The sequence below is a fragment of the Polypterus senegalus genome, chromosome 12 (assembly GCF_016835505.1).
Source record: "Polypterus senegalus isolate Bchr_013 chromosome 12, ASM1683550v1, whole genome shotgun sequence".
Lineage (NCBI taxonomy): Eukaryota > Metazoa > Chordata > Cladistia > Polypteriformes > Polypteridae > Polypterus > Polypterus senegalus.
Genome location: NC_053165.1, coordinates 108,745,305 through 108,765,300, shown reverse-complemented (window position 1 = coordinate 108,765,300; position 19,996 = coordinate 108,745,305). Strand labels below are relative to the sequence as shown.

General features: G+C 35.2%; 1 protein-coding gene across 2 annotated transcripts in view; it reads left to right on the top strand.

Annotated features, from left to right (window-relative positions):
- Positions 1-19,996, top strand: part of uacab (uveal autoantigen with coiled-coil domains and ankyrin repeats b) — a 113,905-nt gene that overhangs the window by 83,305 nt on the left and 10,604 nt on the right. For both annotated transcript variants that reach the window (XM_039773227.1, XM_039773228.1), the window contains exons 8-15: positions 7,868-8,049; positions 13,959-13,996; positions 14,918-14,989; positions 15,080-15,187; positions 15,298-15,330; positions 15,948-16,049; positions 18,323-18,353; positions 19,031-19,077. In XM_039773227.1, coding sequence (XP_039629161.1) covers positions 7,868-8,049; positions 13,959-13,996; positions 14,918-14,989; positions 15,080-15,187; positions 15,298-15,330; positions 15,948-16,049; positions 18,323-18,353; positions 19,031-19,077 — 613 coding nt within the window. The remainder of the gene's footprint in view (positions 1-7,867; positions 8,050-13,958; positions 13,997-14,917; positions 14,990-15,079; positions 15,188-15,297; positions 15,331-15,947; positions 16,050-18,322; positions 18,354-19,030; positions 19,078-19,996) is intronic.

The following is a 19,996-nucleotide window of genomic DNA, read 5'->3' as shown; positions in this document are numbered from 1 at the left end:
TTGCACCCAGAGGGTCACCTCCCTGGGGAGCGGTTACTAGCACTTCACCCAAGGAGTTTCTTCTGATTTGGTATTTCATCATCCACATTGTCATTAAGAAAAGAATAAGAATCTTTAACTGAAGGTGTCCATGGTTCAAGAAATTGGGTGCACACCTGTTTGACAGCAACTCTAGTAATAACTAATTAGGAAACTAGTAACAAGCAACAACGTACTATTAAGAGAGTAATTTCTGCTTCACTAACATGAACCCCCATGATACCCAGGTTCAAATAAAGCTAATACTAATTAATATTATTGGTGATGATACAGATGGCATAAATATTTATCTTAACTCAAAAGTTCTCAGTTTTAGGTTGCCACCGCTGTGTACAATGATAGTCGGAGATAAAGTCCTTACACACCTCACCATGCTCACATCTTAATACACTCATTCATAAAATTGCCCAAATATACACCCAGCTGTGGTCTCAACCTTGAGCCACCTTTATCACATTAATTCAGCCATCTTGTGGACAGTAGGTGTCAATCCTCCCTTCGGAAGATGTCAGCACTACTTCCAAAATGCAAATCACTGGGTCATTTTTGAGGTCACATTCATTTCAATTTCAAGGGTTATACCCAAGCTTATTCATATCTTCAGAGATCTTCAAACTTCATTTGGGCTTTTTAATTCACGGACCTCACACTCACCACTGTATGTATAGGACACTCCATCTCCTATGGGCCAAATTATTACTTCATTTCACTGATTTCCATAACATATACTCATCAAGCCATGATGTTAATCATTTGACCTGTATCACCAACATGCTAGCCTAAACTGTTTTATCCTCTTCTAAAAGCTATAGATGTCCTGACCTATAGTATGTGTCCCTTATCCCCAAAATACTAGTCATGTGTGTCATCCCATATGCTTACTATTATTCTTTTCAATTAATTAAATGTACCTAAATGTAAAGCTCTACATTATTTACTATAACACTTACAATCAATAACCTAAAATATCTAAACTGGACTGACCCTGACTAGTAATAGTGCATTGTCCCTTCAATGAAAATCACTTAACAATCTCTAATAGATCCCTTATGTTAGATTAAAATTCAATTCTGATTAGCTTTACAAATAACCAAATCATTGGTCCTTAAAGGTGACTTATTATCTCATAAAAATAACCACTATGAATTAATACAAACATTCATTAAATACATGTTATTTAGGAATCCCTATATTCTGCTTTGTTTACAAATAATTAGCTTTCCCTTCTATATCTTTCACAGTTCAAATACTTTTAACCCAAAAGATGTTGCCATTTGTCAAACAAGTGGACAGTCAAAGTAGGCTCCAGCAAGAACATTGAGCCCTGCAGAGTAAAAGTGTGACAGATTTTCTTCTCTAATAAGGACCAAAGCAGGTGTTGGGGTCCAACATCCCAAGCAAAAAGGACCCAAGTAGGCAGATGTCATCTATGATTCGGAATCCACGATGATCTTTTGGGCTCAAACATCACCAGCATAGTTGAGCTCTTGGCAGCAGGTATCCATGATGTCTGGAACTGGAATCGAAGTGCGTTGTCCAGTAGTCAGCTGATCGATGGCCTGATTCATGACTTGATTCCCTCTTTGGTATGGCTGGGTTCTCCTTGGAGTCAGATAATTAGTTTATCTGCAGACCTTTATCACAGCCCAATCTCTGGTTCAACTTCAAATGCTGTTGTATACAATGCACTAGGAAAAAAAACAGCTTTCACCTGCAGACGTAAAGACTTAAAAACGCTCATTTAAATAGTCAGCATATTAATTCTTCATCGGTAGCTACTTATGGATCCAAAAAACAATATGTCATAAGATGTCAGATCTGTTTCGTTGGGGGTACCCCTATTAAAAATATTGCTAGCAGTGAAACAAATGGTCAGTTCAATCCAGTCTGTGCTTGTCTGAGTCAATTTGTCTTTAAACAATCAGAGTAAAAATTTAGATTGATAAGCACAAAGTTCAAGTCCTCCTTTATAGCTGTTTCCAGTTTGGCTGCGGTTGCAATTTCCACTCAATTAAAAAAAAAACATGTCCCAAGTCATTATTAAAATAAAGTCAATCAATGTATTACAAAAGGAAAAGTACTCAATAATAAATCATTACAAAAATTGGTCCCAATAATATTGACATAATATTCAAATTATCTGCATTTGTTCCAAGATTTAAACTGGTTTCAAAATGTAAAATTTAAACAAAATTAAACATAACATATCAAGCAGAGTCAAGAAAGAAATCCACAATCTAGACGGGTAAATTCTCAATCTTTTCCTTGGTGACATTGAATAACAAAAAGGTTAGGCTCCACACTTCTTCCCCCATGTATCTAATCACAAACCATTGTTCAGTTATGCAAAGTCCTAAAAACATTTTTCTTTTTACACAAGGTGTTCATTTTTAAAGTTTCTATACATGTATAAAAGTGAGCCTTCCATTAGTTTTGTTGTGATCCCAGTATTCCACTGTATTTCACACAAACATGTCAATATTACACACAAAGGAAATGAGGAAAGAAATCAATATATCAAAATGCCCTATAATGCAAAATGTGTCTTTATTTACTATAAAGCCCTCTAAGAAATTTGCACATTTCTACCCATATTTAGAATGAAGAACCCACTTGTTTATCAGGTAAACTAAGAAAATACTTCAAATCTACTTCAATTATATACACTAATTTTCTTTTCCCCATAACCTTCTGTCAAAGACAGTTGATCTTGCACATTCTTTCATTGTTATCTTCCAGATGTTTTATTACACGTTTTCAGAATGTTGACTCCAAAGAGTACAGTCTGTTTTCCTCTTAGTTAACCCTCCTTATTCCCTTTCTTTCACTTACAGTTTGGCATTGGCTGTTTTTATACTGCCACATGCCCTTCTTCATACCATTGTCGCATTTGACCATCACCAAACAAATGCACACCATATTGTCACTTACACTTACCTTCATTACCACATACAAGTAACCCTCACATTATAGCAGCTTTCCTTGTGCTCTGCCTCTCCAATATACAGTAAATTTTGCTTTCTAAGCAGCACTAATCAACATAGGCTTTGAAAGGAGTATTACCAATAACCTGCTTCATTTTGGTAAAAGAATGTCTCCTTCAATCGAAATTTACTCATTTTAATTAAAATCCTCCCTTTTATCAGAGTCTGGCCAGTACTCAAATAAAAGGGGTGCTCATATAATATGCTTAATCTGGAGACCTTTTTACACCACCTGTTCAAATCTTTTTTTAATTTAGAATTAAGAGCTCTTTTAATCTCAACATTTACATTCACAATAATACCAATTATTTAATTCTTGCAAACAACACATATTTTTACATATTCTTTTAAGCACACTGAAACCTATTTAACATACACACACACATAGGGATCCCTCTAATACACTATATAACATACACAAAATCACCCAAAACCATTGTTTTAACACATTCAACTTTACCTCAGTTTTGTTACTTATTATCACTTATTACTAAAAGTGATTGCATTCTTCATTTTATCAAATGTTACTCATACTCACATTTATTTTAACCCATATTTACTCAGAGCTCTGGACGTTTATATGCACACGGCAGCTTCAGCAAATCATAGTTGAACTACATTACCCAGAAGTCTCCATGTTTTTGCTTTCTTACTCCCAAACACACGTACGCACCCACAGAACAAACAGGCACGCTCACACATTTTTAGCACAAACATATTTACACACACACAGAGAACAATTAATGCTCAGGCATACACATTGAATAAGTTCAGCACAGACATATTCATATACACAGACATTAGCGAGCGCCAGGTACCTTTGATGTTAAATACAGTGCACTTTTTCTTTTTCGCGCATTATATTCTTCTCAACGCTTGTTATTCTTTTTGGTGCTATCCTCCTACATTTTTCTGAAGGCTGCTTTACTTATCAGACTATAATATAAAACAGCCTCTCATGACGTTAACGGATGTTAACTCTAACACGATTCTACTCAGCTCGAAACGGCGCTGGTTTCTAGATCAAGGAGACTCCATTGGCGAAATGACTCGGCGACAACGAGGAATTGCTTCCGTGGCGATCCATTCCTGCGAATTAGGGCAAATCCAACTATCAAGAAATCACGCGGTTCGATACTACAGCAAGACGGCACTCGTCAAAAGACTAAACTGTCATTGAGAATATTAACTCAAAACAAACAACATGTAAGCTTCAACATAAATCACAAATAAACTCGAATCATGGCATAAGTGCTAACCACTGCGCCACCACACACTTTAACACTGAGCGATCGTTGCTTAATCTATATGGCATTCTCTTTATACATTGCTACGTGTACTGCTAGCTGCTCGCAAATTTTTAGCCAGGTATTTATCTTGGCTATGCATAAGGCTGCCTCATCCGCCAACTCCTCGGCTCTCTGTACCCGCGGCAATAATACAGCTACCTTTGATTCGGCCATTGAGGCTCGCCCTAACACATCCGTCAAGTCCATTTGCATTTTCTTAATCTCCCTTTTTCGTCTACCAAGCTGTCCAGACATCTAACTGCCGTTATTAAAACCCACCCCCGCGTCTGCAAGCCCGTTATGGGTTCTTTTGCAGACACTTGACATTTCTTAAGCGCAGCTCGTACATTCACTGGTGTTGGGGGGCCTAAACTTTGCCAATATTGTGCTAATCCCCCCCCATGTCTCAATTCTCTAGCGCAGTATTCCCATACCGTTTCCTCCCAGCCGGGAAGAGGTAAAGGAACCGTGCCAGGGTTTTTATCCTTTTCTTAGACATCTCTGATTTCTTTTTGCCTCACTCAATAGTTCAATATTTTACCAGATTCCCCAAAATCCTGCAAGTGACGCCAAAATGTTTTGTTATCTGAAAATGGTTCAAGGGATTAGAACATAAGTAGGCAAAGAATCAGAGAGAAGAGGTCCAATACTTCTATTTTGTTTACTTAATCAATTATAACATTTAAATACATATGAATGGGTTATAGAAATAAAGAGACAAACTTATACTTACAATAACATACATACATACAGTAACATACATCAAAAGACCCAGAGCCATCATCCCAGACCAGTAGACTGAGGGGGCCCGCTTGTCAGTCTTGACATATGAATGGGTTATAGACAAAGAGACAAACTTATACTTACAATAACATACATACATACAGTAACATACATCAAAAGACCCAGAGCCATCATCCCAGACCAGTAGACTGAGGGGGCCCGCTTGTCAGTCTTGTCAAAGGACCAACCCTTTTAGCCTTTCATTTACCGGGCGGTGCGCGCTGTCCCCACGGTTGAGCCTCCAAAGAAACTGAGGGCGGAACCTTCCCTTATATACTAATTGAGCGTCCTTGCCCAAAGCGGCTTACGTGTAAGCAGTGTATACAGAAGTGATTAGTTTCAGCACACACACCTTTCCACGGGACGCGGTGTTGTTTTGCACTTGGTCCTGATGATGACGACACCTGGTACCAGGAGGCACACAAAAATAAGAATTGCGTAGTGAAGCCCCTTGAAGTGAAAAACAAGTCAGCATGACCCTCTGGCCATATTCCCAGTACTTTTCCTTCTTGAAGCTGGTTTTTGCACTGAGCGACCAACGCCTATCTGCTCTCTTGATCCCCCCCCCTCTCTTTAGAAAAATCCTTCCATTACATTCACGAGTACCGATTTGGGTAGTGAACACTTCGATGAATGAAACCTGTTATGCAAATCTGATTGAAAGAAATAATGATAATCAAATCCTTGATGACAGCAACCCTCATTACAGTCACAAAACAACTACATTGACAATCATGTTACATTATTTTTAAAATGTTTCCTTTTCTTTTTCATAACTTCTTTAACACACTACTTCTCCACTGTGAAGCGCGGGTATTTTGCTAGTAGTAATAATAATAGCAGGACCCGCGATTGAACCTGCAACCTCTTGATTATGAGGCAGCCGTTCTTGCCTCTACACCAACCAAGCAGACCTATTTAGGTTGTGTTGATTTGATATTTGGGTTTCGGATTTAACATATTGCCAGCAACATGTAAATTGAATGATTCTTTTTGTTCGGTTATATTCTTGATTAAAGGCACAATTGTTTTGTTATACCTTTTATGAAGGTGTTTATTTGATATTTGGACTTCAGTCTTCACACATTATATGCTTCATGTCAACAATTTTTGAATTATTACTATAACATGAAAAAAGTTTCTGTTTTAGGTGTTTTCAACATTTCTTGCCTTGCATTTCTTGTCATCCTACATTTGCACAAATTGTTGTAGACACGGCACACACATGAAATGAATGCATTCCAAATAACGTTATATTACTTACTCTATACAATTCCAGACACCACACTCCGAGGCAGAGACTACAGCTCTGAGAATTTTGCTTCTGACTTGACTTCAGCTTCCTCGGTGGGGGATGAGTCAGCAGGCTGCTTGCTGCCAGTGTTGATTGGCATATTATCTACTACCATTGCATTTAACTTAACACAACTTCCTTTATGTTAGGATTATTGCTGCCCTGGCAGGTAGTTTGCTTTGAACTTTTTTTAGCTACTGTTTGTCAATGACAAGATAAATATTTTTAGCAGCAGTGAAGTGTGATTAATTTCCAGGATTTGAAGACAGAGTAGATTTGATCTGCCTCACTCATCAACAGATTTCCTTCACCTATTCTGCAGTAGGGAAACACAGTGTGACTTACTGTTATAGTGAATTTTCCCATTCTGACTTCAGTTGGCTGTCAGCTCTTGTAGCGCACATGCATACCATCATGTTATTTGTGCAGAGATGTGATCATTCAGTTGATTTTTTTTTTTTTTATCATTGTCTGTGCATAATGCACATGGCTGGTACAGTCATCATCTAAAACATTTCTTTTAAAGTGAACTGAAAATGAATGGTGATCACCAGAGCTGTGTATCATCTAGATGCAAGTTAGTACAATAGTTATTAAAATTTAAAGAAAATTGGACTTTGTTTTCTTGTACAAAACGTGGTAATTGCTTACCTTGACTAAAATCTTCATCAATATGTTCTGACCATTTCTGGCTCCGCTCCACTCTTTGGCCACCGTAGCTTCACCCATTAGTAATAAAGTAGTCAGTCATACATATTCTAGTTGGCTTTGTTCACACATTAATTAGTTTTGAAGTTGCCCTATTCTTCAATTCCAGATGGAAGTTGTGGTCTGATGATTAGGGATTTGGAAATAAAAGGTATGAAAACCCTGCTCTGGTTCCCATTATCTCACCTTTCTGTTTAGATAGATATGTTGCACTGTTGTTTGCCTACACTGTGTCACATCTATGTCTAATGATAGTGAGTTTGTTATATATTCCTTATTTTTTCGGTTGAAAATATTTTCCACTACGTAGTCTTTCTGTTATTTTAAATGTCAAGCAATCATTGATTCCTAACATGCCAGAATATAGATGAGTTATTTTTCTTAATATGTACTTAATCTTCCCTTTTCTCTTTTAAACTTGTGGGACGCTCTCATTGTGTTCTGTTTTGGAGTTCTGCTTTGATGCCTTTGGAACAATGAGTTGTTTTGTTATAATTGCAATACATTTAATTTATATAAAAAGTATACTGTTTTTTATCTTACCAATGTAACATGCTTGCCTTATAAAATAAGGGTATAGAATTGATATTACAAATTGAATGGTGGCTGATGAAGTGAATCATAAGCATTTTATTTTAGACAAAGCATTACGTACCACAGATTTATATGCCTTACAGTTGTATACATTCTTTTGTCCATCTTTTCATTCATTGTAACGGTACAATATGAAATAGTTTCATTATGTTCGCTCCTTCACTCTCCATCCGCAGGACTGCCCTTATCATTGGTTGTGAGTTTGGCTGCAAAGATGCCGTGGAGATACTTTTAAGGAATGGATCAGATGTAACTTTGTTGGACTTTCTTGGTCATGATCCCTACTATTATGCCAGAAACTGTAAAAACCAGGAGCTGCTGTCTATGGTGAAAGTAGCACATGAAAATGCAATTAAAGGTAACACATTTGGTCGGGTTCTGAATTTTTTTATCCTAAAGTTTTTTTGTTGGCATTTTGGGTTAAACATGAGATCACTGATGATCTGTCAGTGATTCCTCCGCACCTTACACCCTTCTCTAAAAGGGAATACAGTAATCCCTCCTCAATCGCGGGGGTTGCGTTCCAGACCCCCCGCGATAGGTGAAAATCCGCAAAGTAGAAACCATATGTTTGTATGGTTATTTTTATATATTTTAAGCCCTTATAAACTCTCCCACACTGTTTATAAATATTCCCCGCAGAGTTATACAGCATAATCCCTTTGTATTCTCTTAGATATTAGGTAAGATTCATTGAAATTATGTATATAAACACACTGTTTATATACAGTAAAACCTAAATATTATTTTAAAGATATGGAGTGTCTCCGATATCGCATATGTTACAGCCATTACGATAGACAGGCCACCAGGAATAAATCCGTACCATGCAAGAAAAATAGTATACAGTAAATGTGTGTACAGTGACACTAAACGTACTGTAAGTAGAAAATTAATTATGGTTACTCACCAACAATGACTTGTCCGATAACAATGAGTTTAATTCTACTGCACAACAAAGGAGAGCGTTACAGCTCTTCCAAAGGAGCCACTTCAGGCAATTGTGTAGCACTGCCGTTGTTCTTCTTCTGGCAGTCTTCAATCCAAATCCCTAAAGCAGATTCCATCCAGACTACTGCCTTATTACATCCACTTACAACTAGTTTTGCACCCTGGTTAAAAGGACACTGCGGCCGTAGATCTTATATTGCTTTCCTACTTTTTAAATAAAAAGAATCGTAGCCTTCAACAAACCCAAAACGTTTACCTTTTCGGCAATCGTTAACATCTTCCATTTGCGCTTGGGCGCACGGCCCCTGAAGCAGCAGCAGATCATTTTGGAGCCATAATGAAGGGCTTGACTATGCACAAAGATAAACACAAAAGAGCACAACTCTTTACACAGCGAAACACGTTGATACTGAATGAGCGAGACGAGACTTCCTGGTTAACACTGCATTCAGCACGCAGGAGCTTAACTGCGTGCTCTGATTGGTTAGCTTCTCAGTCAGGAGAACTTAACTGCGTGCCCTGATTGGTTAGCTTCTCCGTCATCCGCCAATAGCGTCCCTTGTATGAAATCAACTGAGGAAGCATGTACAGGAAGTAAAAAGACACATTGTCCGCAGAACCCGCGAAGCAGCGAGAAATCATTGTTATATTTAGTTATGCTTTCATATAAAATCCGCGATAGAGTGAAGCCGCGAAAGTCGAAGAGCGATATAGCGAGGGATTACTGTAGTACTCTTTACCAATGAATGAGGTGGAGTGGCGGATCTTCAATTCAAAAACATAGTCCCTTGGAAAGCGAGATTCCTATGTATGTGTGCTACCTCTTTAAAATATTTTTAAAAAATACATGTTTTGAGCAAATGACTGTATAAACAATATGTAGCGGGAGTAATGGGAGATTCGTCTCAGGACATTTTTCATATTGTTTGTTGCTGTACAGCATTGGTTAACCTTGGCTTGTATTATATCAAACTTTTTATTTCTCCATTAAATCATTCGATTAATTTTTTCAGTCTTCACTGCAAAACATAGGATAAGCAACATGTAAAAAATGTCTCTCTGGTTATACAAAACAATAATGGAATTATGAAAGGAAGGTTTCTGCTGTGCCTCTCGGTGTTTAAATTCTAAACAAGAACATCCTTACCTTGAGTTTCCACAACTTTCCTACTGATGTTAAAGATGTAAACATACTGTAAAGATGAAAACAGATCTAAGCCAAGAAAAGAAACAACTTTTGTTACATGCCTTAGTAGCTTGTGTGTTTGTAGCAGTTAAGAGCCAAGCCTTTTTTAGTTTGAGCAACTTTGGTATCTTATGATGTGAGAATCAGCTTTTGAAAGGATTAAGTCACATCTTGATCTTAATGTGAGAGAGTCAGTACTAATGAAAAACTGCATATCAAATTCCTTCTCAGTGGAACACAACTATGAAATGGTATCTGCTCCCACTTATTACATATACACAAGTTATTTACAATGTTATAAAATTATTTCTTTCCAGACTATAAAATTAAATTTCCAAGCTTAAAGCCTCCTGGAACTCTGTTTGCCAATTTCATGGCAGAAACTTCAAGCTTACAGCAATTATGTTTACAAGCAGCAGCCTGAAATTAATTAGCCATTTATAGCAAAAAATTACAAAAGTTGACAGTTAAATTATTGAAGTATATGTGTCTCCACATTTTTCCTCAATCTCCCTTGACCACCTTTGAATTAACTATATTAATTACTGAATTACATGTACAACAAACATGAATAACTTTTTAAAACAATAAAAATGATTTTTGTTAGAAAATATATTGATCATATATGATCAATTTATAAGATTGCAAGTTATCTAGTTTATTCTCTATTACAGTATACTGACATCTATTTAAATCTAGTGAGGGAACATTAAATAAAACAAAAAATCAGTTACCTTAAGCTAGTAGCATACTGGCAGAAGGAAGTTGTCAAACCTATGTTGAGATTTATAAAAGTTCTCCTTCATGAAAACATATAGCCTTTGTCCATTTTTGATACTTTCATTGTGGAGTATTTACAAGAATACTTTTTACATCTCCAAAATAGAAAGTTCAAATAAATGTGATTTGTAGCTGGCTAACAGAAAATAGGTTTGCTCTTCAATGTATCAATTCTGAATTTTGCAAAAAGGTTAATTTGCTGTATTGTGTCATTGTTGAATATCAAAAAGCCACCAACCATACTGTGTTGGCAATGCTGCCTCCTGTTTAAAGCATTTAATGGCACCAAAAGGATTAGTGTCCCCCTCTCCTGATCCCAAGATGATGCCAGAGAAAAACTGAAAACTTTATACCACTTCAGTTTATATCTAGGATCATTGATTTATGGTCTGCTGGAAAGGTACTGACTGGTCCTTTGATATAAGCACTTTTCCTAGTGAGATGTTTATCTGTACTTGTATCCAGTAGCTGAATGTAATGATAGATTTTCATTAATTTGTGCAACAAACTGGTTGTATGTGCCCTTCAGATAATGGATTACATATTATATACATTTTGTCCTGATAATGTCTCAGGATGACCCTATTCCCCCTTTTATACACTTTATTTTGTAGACCAAAGCAAAATAACTCAAATTTCATACTCATACCACATTGTGAGGGTTGTCTGCTACTGTAGTCCAATACTTCCCCTTTTTTACATTTGTATCCCAGGCAATTAGAGTAGCAGAAGAGGCAGGAGAAAAAGTTTTGTGTTTATTCATGCATTTTATACTGTATATCCGAAGTATAAAAATTAGAGTCTGCTTAGGACAGCTGAAAAAGAGAGAGCAATAAGACTTTGTAGGCCTCATTTATCAATCCTAGTTGTGAATAAATTAACAGATATAAGCTACTAGAAAATCGTAAAGAAATAAAACAGTTTCCTTTGCAAAATATTAATATGCCTTTAAAATACTACACCCCTGAGTGTGTGTTCTACAATTCCTTTCAATATTGCTATATTGTTAAGGTATATGAACACCCTAAATTGCCACAATATGAGTAATTGTGGTTATGCGCATGAATGCAGCAAGTAAAGCAGCATGCCTTGTTCAGAGTTGGCTGCTACCTTTTGCTCAGTGTTACTGGGATGAGCTCTGTAACCTTAAATTGCATTATATGGGTCTAAATTCATGGATTTGAAGAAAAATTATCATGTCCAAATGTTGCTTATTTGCACATGCAGGATTTTTCTTTATCTCTCTGCTCCATCATGTGGATGTAAAAAACATTGCAACTCAAACTAGCCTGGTATAATTGTTCAAATTTAGCAGGAAAAAGTGGGGTTACTTCCTAATTCTAGTTATGATCCAAGCAGAACCATTTTTAATTAACTGAAGAATACAAATAGATTGATTTAAGCAACTTGTGAATTACCCATTACACTAGTTATTTCTATTAGATATGAATGCTTAAAATATCTTCTTTGTATCTTTTACATATGAAGAAAATATCCTTAGGTCCCATATTTTTGTAGATGCAAAAAGCATGTTTGTAGAATATGCTATAAAAAAGGCTGGTATCAAAGGTAACACTGATGGTGTGTGATGATTCAGTAAAAATTAATTTTAGACCTCCTAAGTTAAACAGTAACAGGACCTTGTCAGTATATTTGTAATTTCCATCATTTACTAGCTTCCTGCTTTCAACTGCATACCTGATTGCCTGTGTGGCCTCTGGATATTCTTCTCATTTCTACACATGTTTTCTACCCACATCTCTAAAGATGTGCTTTTTAAGTTAATTGTTGATTCTAAATTGGATCAGCGTAGGTTCTGTGATGGATTGGCACACAGTCCAAGACTGATTCCTGCATTGCTCCCCACATGCAGCTAGGTCTTTCTTTGCATTCAGTGCTTCTGGGATGTCCTCTGACCAGCCATTTTTAACTCCGTGATACAATTAAGAACATATTAGGGAAAGTCATTTGGTCTGAATAAAACATGTGTAAGTATCATGTCCTTATGAGTGAAAGTATGTATTTTGTTTCAGACTACAGTGTTGACATGTATTATACATTATAGTAGTGGCCTTAATAAGTCCAGGAGACACTTTAACTTCAGAAGATAATGAAGTATTGCTATAACATTTCTGTAGATAGTGAAACCAGTTTGATAATTATTGTAAGTAAACCACTCAAGACCCCTGTCACACACCCCGCTATTAACAGAACTGTATATTGTTCTGAGGGGAAAGGTTCATTATTCATTGAAATGATTTCAGTTTTAACTGCTATGCTGAGATCCCTAGGTTTTTGTGTTTAAAGTAACCATTGAAAGTTCTATTTTGATGAACCATCAGTGGTATTTGCTGTTTGCACCTTTCCAGCCCATTCACAAATTTGATGGCTTGTCCTTATTTCCATTCTGATTACACATTACTCCAGCAAGGATATTTTGCTATTATTAACCGTGTCCTCCATTAGCACACTCTAGCACAGCGGTAGTGGTCATTTTTGTATTTAGTTGTACAAAATAAAGTATATTAAGCTATGTCTAGTCTTGGAATTTAATTTTACTTGTATTTTCTTTAACTACAAAATGCATTTTTAATTTTATTTTATGGCCTTGTGAACATTCATCTCAGGTTAGTAAAGCACTTGAATTATCTTTGCTGGCTAAAACTAGATATATTCAAATATGGTTCATTTGCATACATTTGTTCTACATCTGTAATTTATACTGAAAAACATGATTTTTTTCCTAATATGTTTGAATTGATTTCAACATTATCATTTCTCTGACACAGTTAACTGGGATCTCCTAGTACATGGCAGTAAATGATATTGAGAGGCACATCCTGTCCCTAAAATGGTGGGAAAATGTCATGAACATAAATTATTTTTTTTAGTCTATTTACTGATATGCTTTGAAGTTTATATGTAGTTTTTGTTTATATTCTAGTTCTGTTTCTTTCTCAAATTGTAGTATTTTATGTTAAGTGCAAAAAACCAAATGCATTACCAGAAAAAGCAGGTTAATGCAATAGAACTTGATATTGACAATTTATATTATATGGTCATGCTGCTAAGAATTTTTTTTTTCCAAGCTGCATTGATCCAGTGAAGATTACTGCTGTTTCCTAGGTTTCATATATTGTTTGTTTCTCTACAATTTAACTTTGTGTTTATTTACAAATTTTAATGATTTATATGCTTCAAAACTATATAGTCTCATACATCTGTTTGAAGATTTCTAGTTAGAAATATATTTACTGCTGCCATGTGTTTAAAAATAGTCCAATGGGACTGGTGAACTGTCTCATATTTTGAAGAGTAGAATTTTTAATCATTTATTCTTTCTTTTCAAGCAAGGGAAGCAGTGAAAAAAGGACATCAGCCATATCAGGTAATTTATGTTCTTGACACAAACTTTGCATATAATCAAGCAAATTCTGCATATTGTGTTAACATCAGGCTTATGTTGGTTGCAGCACAGTGTAAGATGTGGATTCCTTATTTTCACTCCCACATATACTGTATAATAATTGTAATATTAACTCTGGAAAAATTCCTGCTATTGGCACTCTTTACCTGCTTTGAATCACTCGGTGATCTTTTGAAAAAATTTTAAAATGCCAATCTCAATGAGTTTTTGTCTTCATTTATTGTTGAAAGAGGCATAGCTGAGTGTTTGCTTGAGCTGATCAACTTTGTTTAATTCCTGGATATTGTTAAGTAAATTAAGTAAAATGATGCTTTTCTTATGTTGTCACAGAAGCTTTTTGCTCCTTTTGTTACAACATAAACATGTAGCCAAAAAGCCATTTACTAATAAGAAACTGGAATTATTTGCTGTTCTTATATAGCGAATTTCTCTGAAGGCAATGTAATAATAATAAATAACAGATCCTCCTAAGCACTTGAGGGAAAATTATTAACTTTCTGTAATCAATATCAAATTTATCATCAGTTATGAAGTATTTTTTGCACATCTACAATACACCTTACACATGGTAAACGTATGTGCTTGAGCTTTTATATGTCTATATTTTACTTGAATAGTGCCTCTTGCTTATTGATTGCTGTGATCCAGAAAGACTAGTGGGCAACGTCTGTCTGCCTTTTTTGTTTGCCTTGTCTTGGCATTGATCATGCTTTCAATGCATTGTTTCATATAAATATCTAAACAAAATATTTTGTGTTTATTGTTACGTCTAATGCATTTCAGTAAAGTGTATAGAGTAAAGATATACTCTCAGATATAGATGTGACAAAAGAGTGAACGAAAGTGTTTTTATTTATTTATTTTCTTCAATATAACTTTCAGGTGCTGGAGCTCCCCGTTGTACCACCAATGAATATTGAAGCTGGTATAGATCATAAAGACCAGAGAATAAAGGTGAGAGGTGCTATTGTCAATTTTTTGTTTACTGCTTAATTTTCCCTGAACTGGCAGTAAAATGCTAATTGGATAGCCTTTCATGTTTAGGACCTTGAGTTAGAGAATGAAGATTTAAAAGGCAGACTAAGGAAATTCCATCAGGAGCAGCGAATTTTGCTTGATAAAGTTAATGGATTTCAACAACAGCTCAATCAGGTATTTCAGAACCTTTGTATAGATGTGGTGTTTTTTTTTTTAATGAAAGGGACTTTAAGTGACTGTTGGAAATTAGTGGTTTTTAATTATTGGCTTAATTTTTATCACAGGAAAGAAAAACTGTTGAAGATCTTCAGAGAGAGGTTTGTAGATTAACATTTTTATATTGCATTTTGTAAAATAGAATGTATTAAGTACTCTAGTTAATGTAGTTCAGAAAACTCTTACTACTATGTTGTTGTTTATTAAGATGTCATGCAGTATGTATGTATGACAGTAAAAGTATGACTGCCAGTGGCGACTTATCAAATGCAAACCATATTACTCCAAGTAAATATGGGTAAAAATTGATTGGATGAAGCGGCCAGTCTTTTTGGTTTTAAGTTTAACATGATACAAAATTACAAATGCACTTTGTTGTTAAAAGTCTGTATTCCACCTTGAAATCAAGATAAATGTTATAGGTTCGGTTTTCTGATAGAATGTTTCCGTTTAACATTGCAGGCAACATGCTTGTTGATTGGATCATCAACAAAAAATAAACATCTTCCATTTCCTGTCACACTTTGCCAACCTATATCATGGTATAGCTGCATTTAAGTTTCACAACAGTTGACTTTAAACGATATAAGCAAAGTGTATTAACACTGACGCATGTAAAAATAATATTTCCAAATACCCTTGTAATAAATGCTAATTATGCAAAATAGTGCCCACATTCAAAACTTTTGTGTATCTTTTTTTTTTTTTTTTTTTTAAGCGAGATCATTTAAAGGTTCTCCTTTTGACAAAAGAGAAGGAAAATCTGAATGAAAATCAAAACAATATGGGGAGTGTAAAGGAATCCTCAAAACGACATGAGGTGTGTGGTTTTTTTTTGGTTTTTTTTTTTACTACATGATATAATAAAAAATTTATTTTATTTATTGATCTCATTTACTTTGTCTGTGCAGTCTTGAAGTTTGAACTGATTAACATTTTATATTGTATCTGGCCTGTCTTAATATAATGTGACCCTTTATTTGTCATTAGTTAATTCTCAAAAAGCACTTAACGTAAGCACTGTAAGCCTAATCTATTTTAAATAACACGATAACTACTGCTAATGCTGAACAATGTTTGTCCTTGAGTAGAAGCTTTAGTTGAAAAAGTAAATAGGTAAAAAAAAAATTATTTTTATAGGACATCTTCAAGTTTTGCTTGATACTGTCAAAACAGTCTTATGTATTTTCAATAAACATTGACACACATTTTTGCGTATTTATTCTCCAGGTTATTTTTCTGTTTAATAAATACGCAGTTAGACGTTTTCCCACTTAAGAGAATAAGTACATAGGAAATAGTTACAAAAGGTAATAATTTAAAAAAATAAATAAATAAATAAATATTATTTAAATATAGTGATTTGCAGTCAGGGTCTCCAATAGGGTATTTTTATCATGATTGCAATAAGTACTCATCTGCAGCTATTTCTACTTTAGATTTATTTAAGCAGTATTTCATGCAAAAATTAAGTTACATGTCTGTATCTTTTCGAGGGCTTGATTTTTGTTTATTAGACAGTTGGTGGATTAAAAGTAGTGCTTGGTGTTACATTTATCTATCAATTATGAAATTATTTTGTTTAGTGAAATGGTGCCGGCTAAGGTCCTTGCTATGGTCATCCTCAATAGGATCTCACAAATAGGATTTGCTCACCTACCAGCAATTGGAGCAGTCTGGTTTTATGATTAAGAAGTCTAGCATTGACCTCATTCTGGCACTGAGAGTTCTTATCGAGTGCAAATATGAATATCGGCAGGAATTTCTTTGCAGCCTTTGTTGATTTTCGTAAAGTGCTCATTACAGTTGATCAAGCTTCCCTTTGGGACATCCTGAGATTTTGTTCGATTTTTCTCCAAAGTTGCTGGATGTCATGGCCGGACTGCATGCTGGTACTGTGAATGCTGTGCTGAGTGTAGGCAAAACCTCTGCATTTTTATCAGTTGATTCTGGGGTTTGTCAGGAGTATGTTCTTACTTCTAACCTGTTCAGTGCTTGCATGGACTGGTTGTTGGGCAGGGTTGGGGGATCCAGCAACCCTGGGGCATCTGTTGATGAAGAAAGATTCACAGATCTTGTCTTTGCTAATGATACTGTGATATTTACGGATTCAATGGAAGCTCCAATCAGAGCTCTCGTGTGACTGAGTGAGCAGTCTGGACTTATGAGCATCTTGGATAAAAAACAAGATCCAGGCCTTTAATTACCCCTTGGGCACAGCCTTCAGCAGTGTGTCTGTTTGCAGAGAAAGTGTTGACCTTGTTTAGAGGTTTACTTACCTTGGCAGTGACATTCATGTCTCTGGTGACTCTTCCTATGAAGTCAGCAGACAGATTGAGAGAGGATGGGGGGATCATGAGGTCGTTGGAAAAGGGGTGTGTGGTGCGCCCAATATCTTTGCATAAGGATGAAGTTCCAAGTCTTCAGAGTCCCGGTGCTTCTTTTTTTGCTATATGGTTGCAAGATATGGAGGCTATCCAGTGACCGGAGATGTCTTTGTATCAAACAAGCAGTTGCTCACGGACTTCCAAATGAGGCACATTGCCTGCATTGTGAAGGTGCATCACTTAATGTCACTACACCATGTGGGTTGCCAACCATGATCCCGAGCTGTTTCGTTGTGTGGTGGGTGTGGCAGTGTGCTGTACCAGTGCATGGTACCCAGCCTGACTTTTAAAATGGAAATTTCTGGATATTGGTTTACAGAATTAAGTCTGGGTGTTCACATTGTGACAGTACTTTACAACTGGTGTTTTACATACATTTGTCATAACCACATTAAAATAAGGCACATTCAAGTTTTATGTAACTTTACGGTTTAAGTTTTTCTCTCCATATATTTTGGTGTACATTGTGTTCCTTTTGGAGACTCAACAGTAAGTTTAAGATAATGATGAAAATGCAAAAGTGAAACTCAATACAAACTTTTCCTAAAACTTTATTACATATTTTCAGTGCTTTGGCAGGATTAGTGGCAGTTGCTTTACACTACAATTAAATATAAATAGTAGTAGTGTCATTTTTAGATATACTGTAAAACGAAAACGTTTATGTATTAATACAGCTGTTTTTTTTTTGTTTGTTTTTTTTAAGGACGATCTAAGTGTTCAATCAGGTGTCAGAGGTTAGTATTTTAATTTTTCTTGTGCTCTTTTTACCTGACAAATGGTGGATTGTTTTAACTATAAACTGCTAAACTTACAGCTAAATACAAAACATAAATTTACATAAATAGATTATTATGCATTATATGCATTATGCATCCCTAAATAATAAAAACCATCATTTAAAAACTGCATTTTGTGTTTACTTGTGTTATATTTGACTAATGGTTAAATGTGTTTGATGATCAGAAACATTTTGTGTGACAAACATGCAAAAGAATAAGAAATCAGGAAGGGGGCAAATAGTTTTTTACACCACTGTACATAAGGTTACTAAATCAAGAACCGAATGTGTTAGCAACTGTTTTTATTATCAGTTTTTTTGAGGACATGACTAGTTGTTGCAGCCTTACTCTCCATACCTTGACAGATACAAGTCTGCATTAAATGTAAGATGTAGTTCATGAAGAGCAGCACATATTTTATTCAATGGCATTTTGTAATGGCATACATTCATTAATCGCACAAGTGTGTGGAAAAACGTATTTTTGATTATCATGTTATTTTTTTAATTTATCAGCATAGCTGCAGATTTGGAAGTCGTTACATTCCCTACAAAAGTTGATTTATATTACTGTGTGATTACTGAAGAATTTAGAATCTTTTAGCACAAATTCTGTTTTATTTCAATTTCTAGGAAAGGATCTACTCAAGAAGCAATCCAAAAGTTTTGATGCTATGCAGGTAAAACTACTGCTCCTTCTACAGCTCTGTACATTTTATTTTTCAGTTCGTGCTCCAACAACCTTTGCATGCTGTGACTTTATTTTATTTGTTAAAGATGTTAAGAAGCTCTAGTGGTGGTACAGATTTATTACTATTTACTTTTGGAGTGTAAAATATTTAAATGACTTTTTATTTATATAAACATATAGTATAATTATACACAATGTTGATAATTAGAGTAATAAACAGACTAAATTAACCTCTAACACTGATTAAAGCAATATGCTGTGCATTTACTTATTGGTTGCCAAACCCCTATAGAAAAATACTAGATTGACTTTTATTACTCTGTAATAATATATAGCATATTATTTTAACTATTATAATGAGATTTATCTTAGACTCAATTTAGGGTTCTTGGGCACACCTAATATATTAAAAAAAGATATCCCAACCCACTAGTATGCTGGATATGTACACCCCCACTTCTCCCAGACATGGATGCAGTATGAAAGTATAGTTGGGGATGTTGCTGTTCATGTATTAAACTCTCTCTCTAATTCTTAAGTTGCTAAGAGTTTTTTTATGTACTCTCTTTTTTATATATATATTCTCAAGATTCCTTTATAATTAAAGTGATGTAGACATTAGAAAACAAACAGGTTTTTGTGAGGTTAAAAAAGGATAAAAGCAAATTGAACTTTCTTTGAAATCTGAGTAATATCTTCTTTGTACAGACTAGTGCAGACAGAAGAAAATTTACTTTGATATAATAGACTAGCCATTTCCTAGTTTTTCTGCTGTAAACCACATTAGCCTATAAAAGTTTATAGACACTCAGAAATATCATGTTTTTTATAGAATTTTTTAAATAAGTTACCATTAAATTGAGGTTAAAATATAAGCAAGATATTACTAATGTTGCAAGGGCCTATTA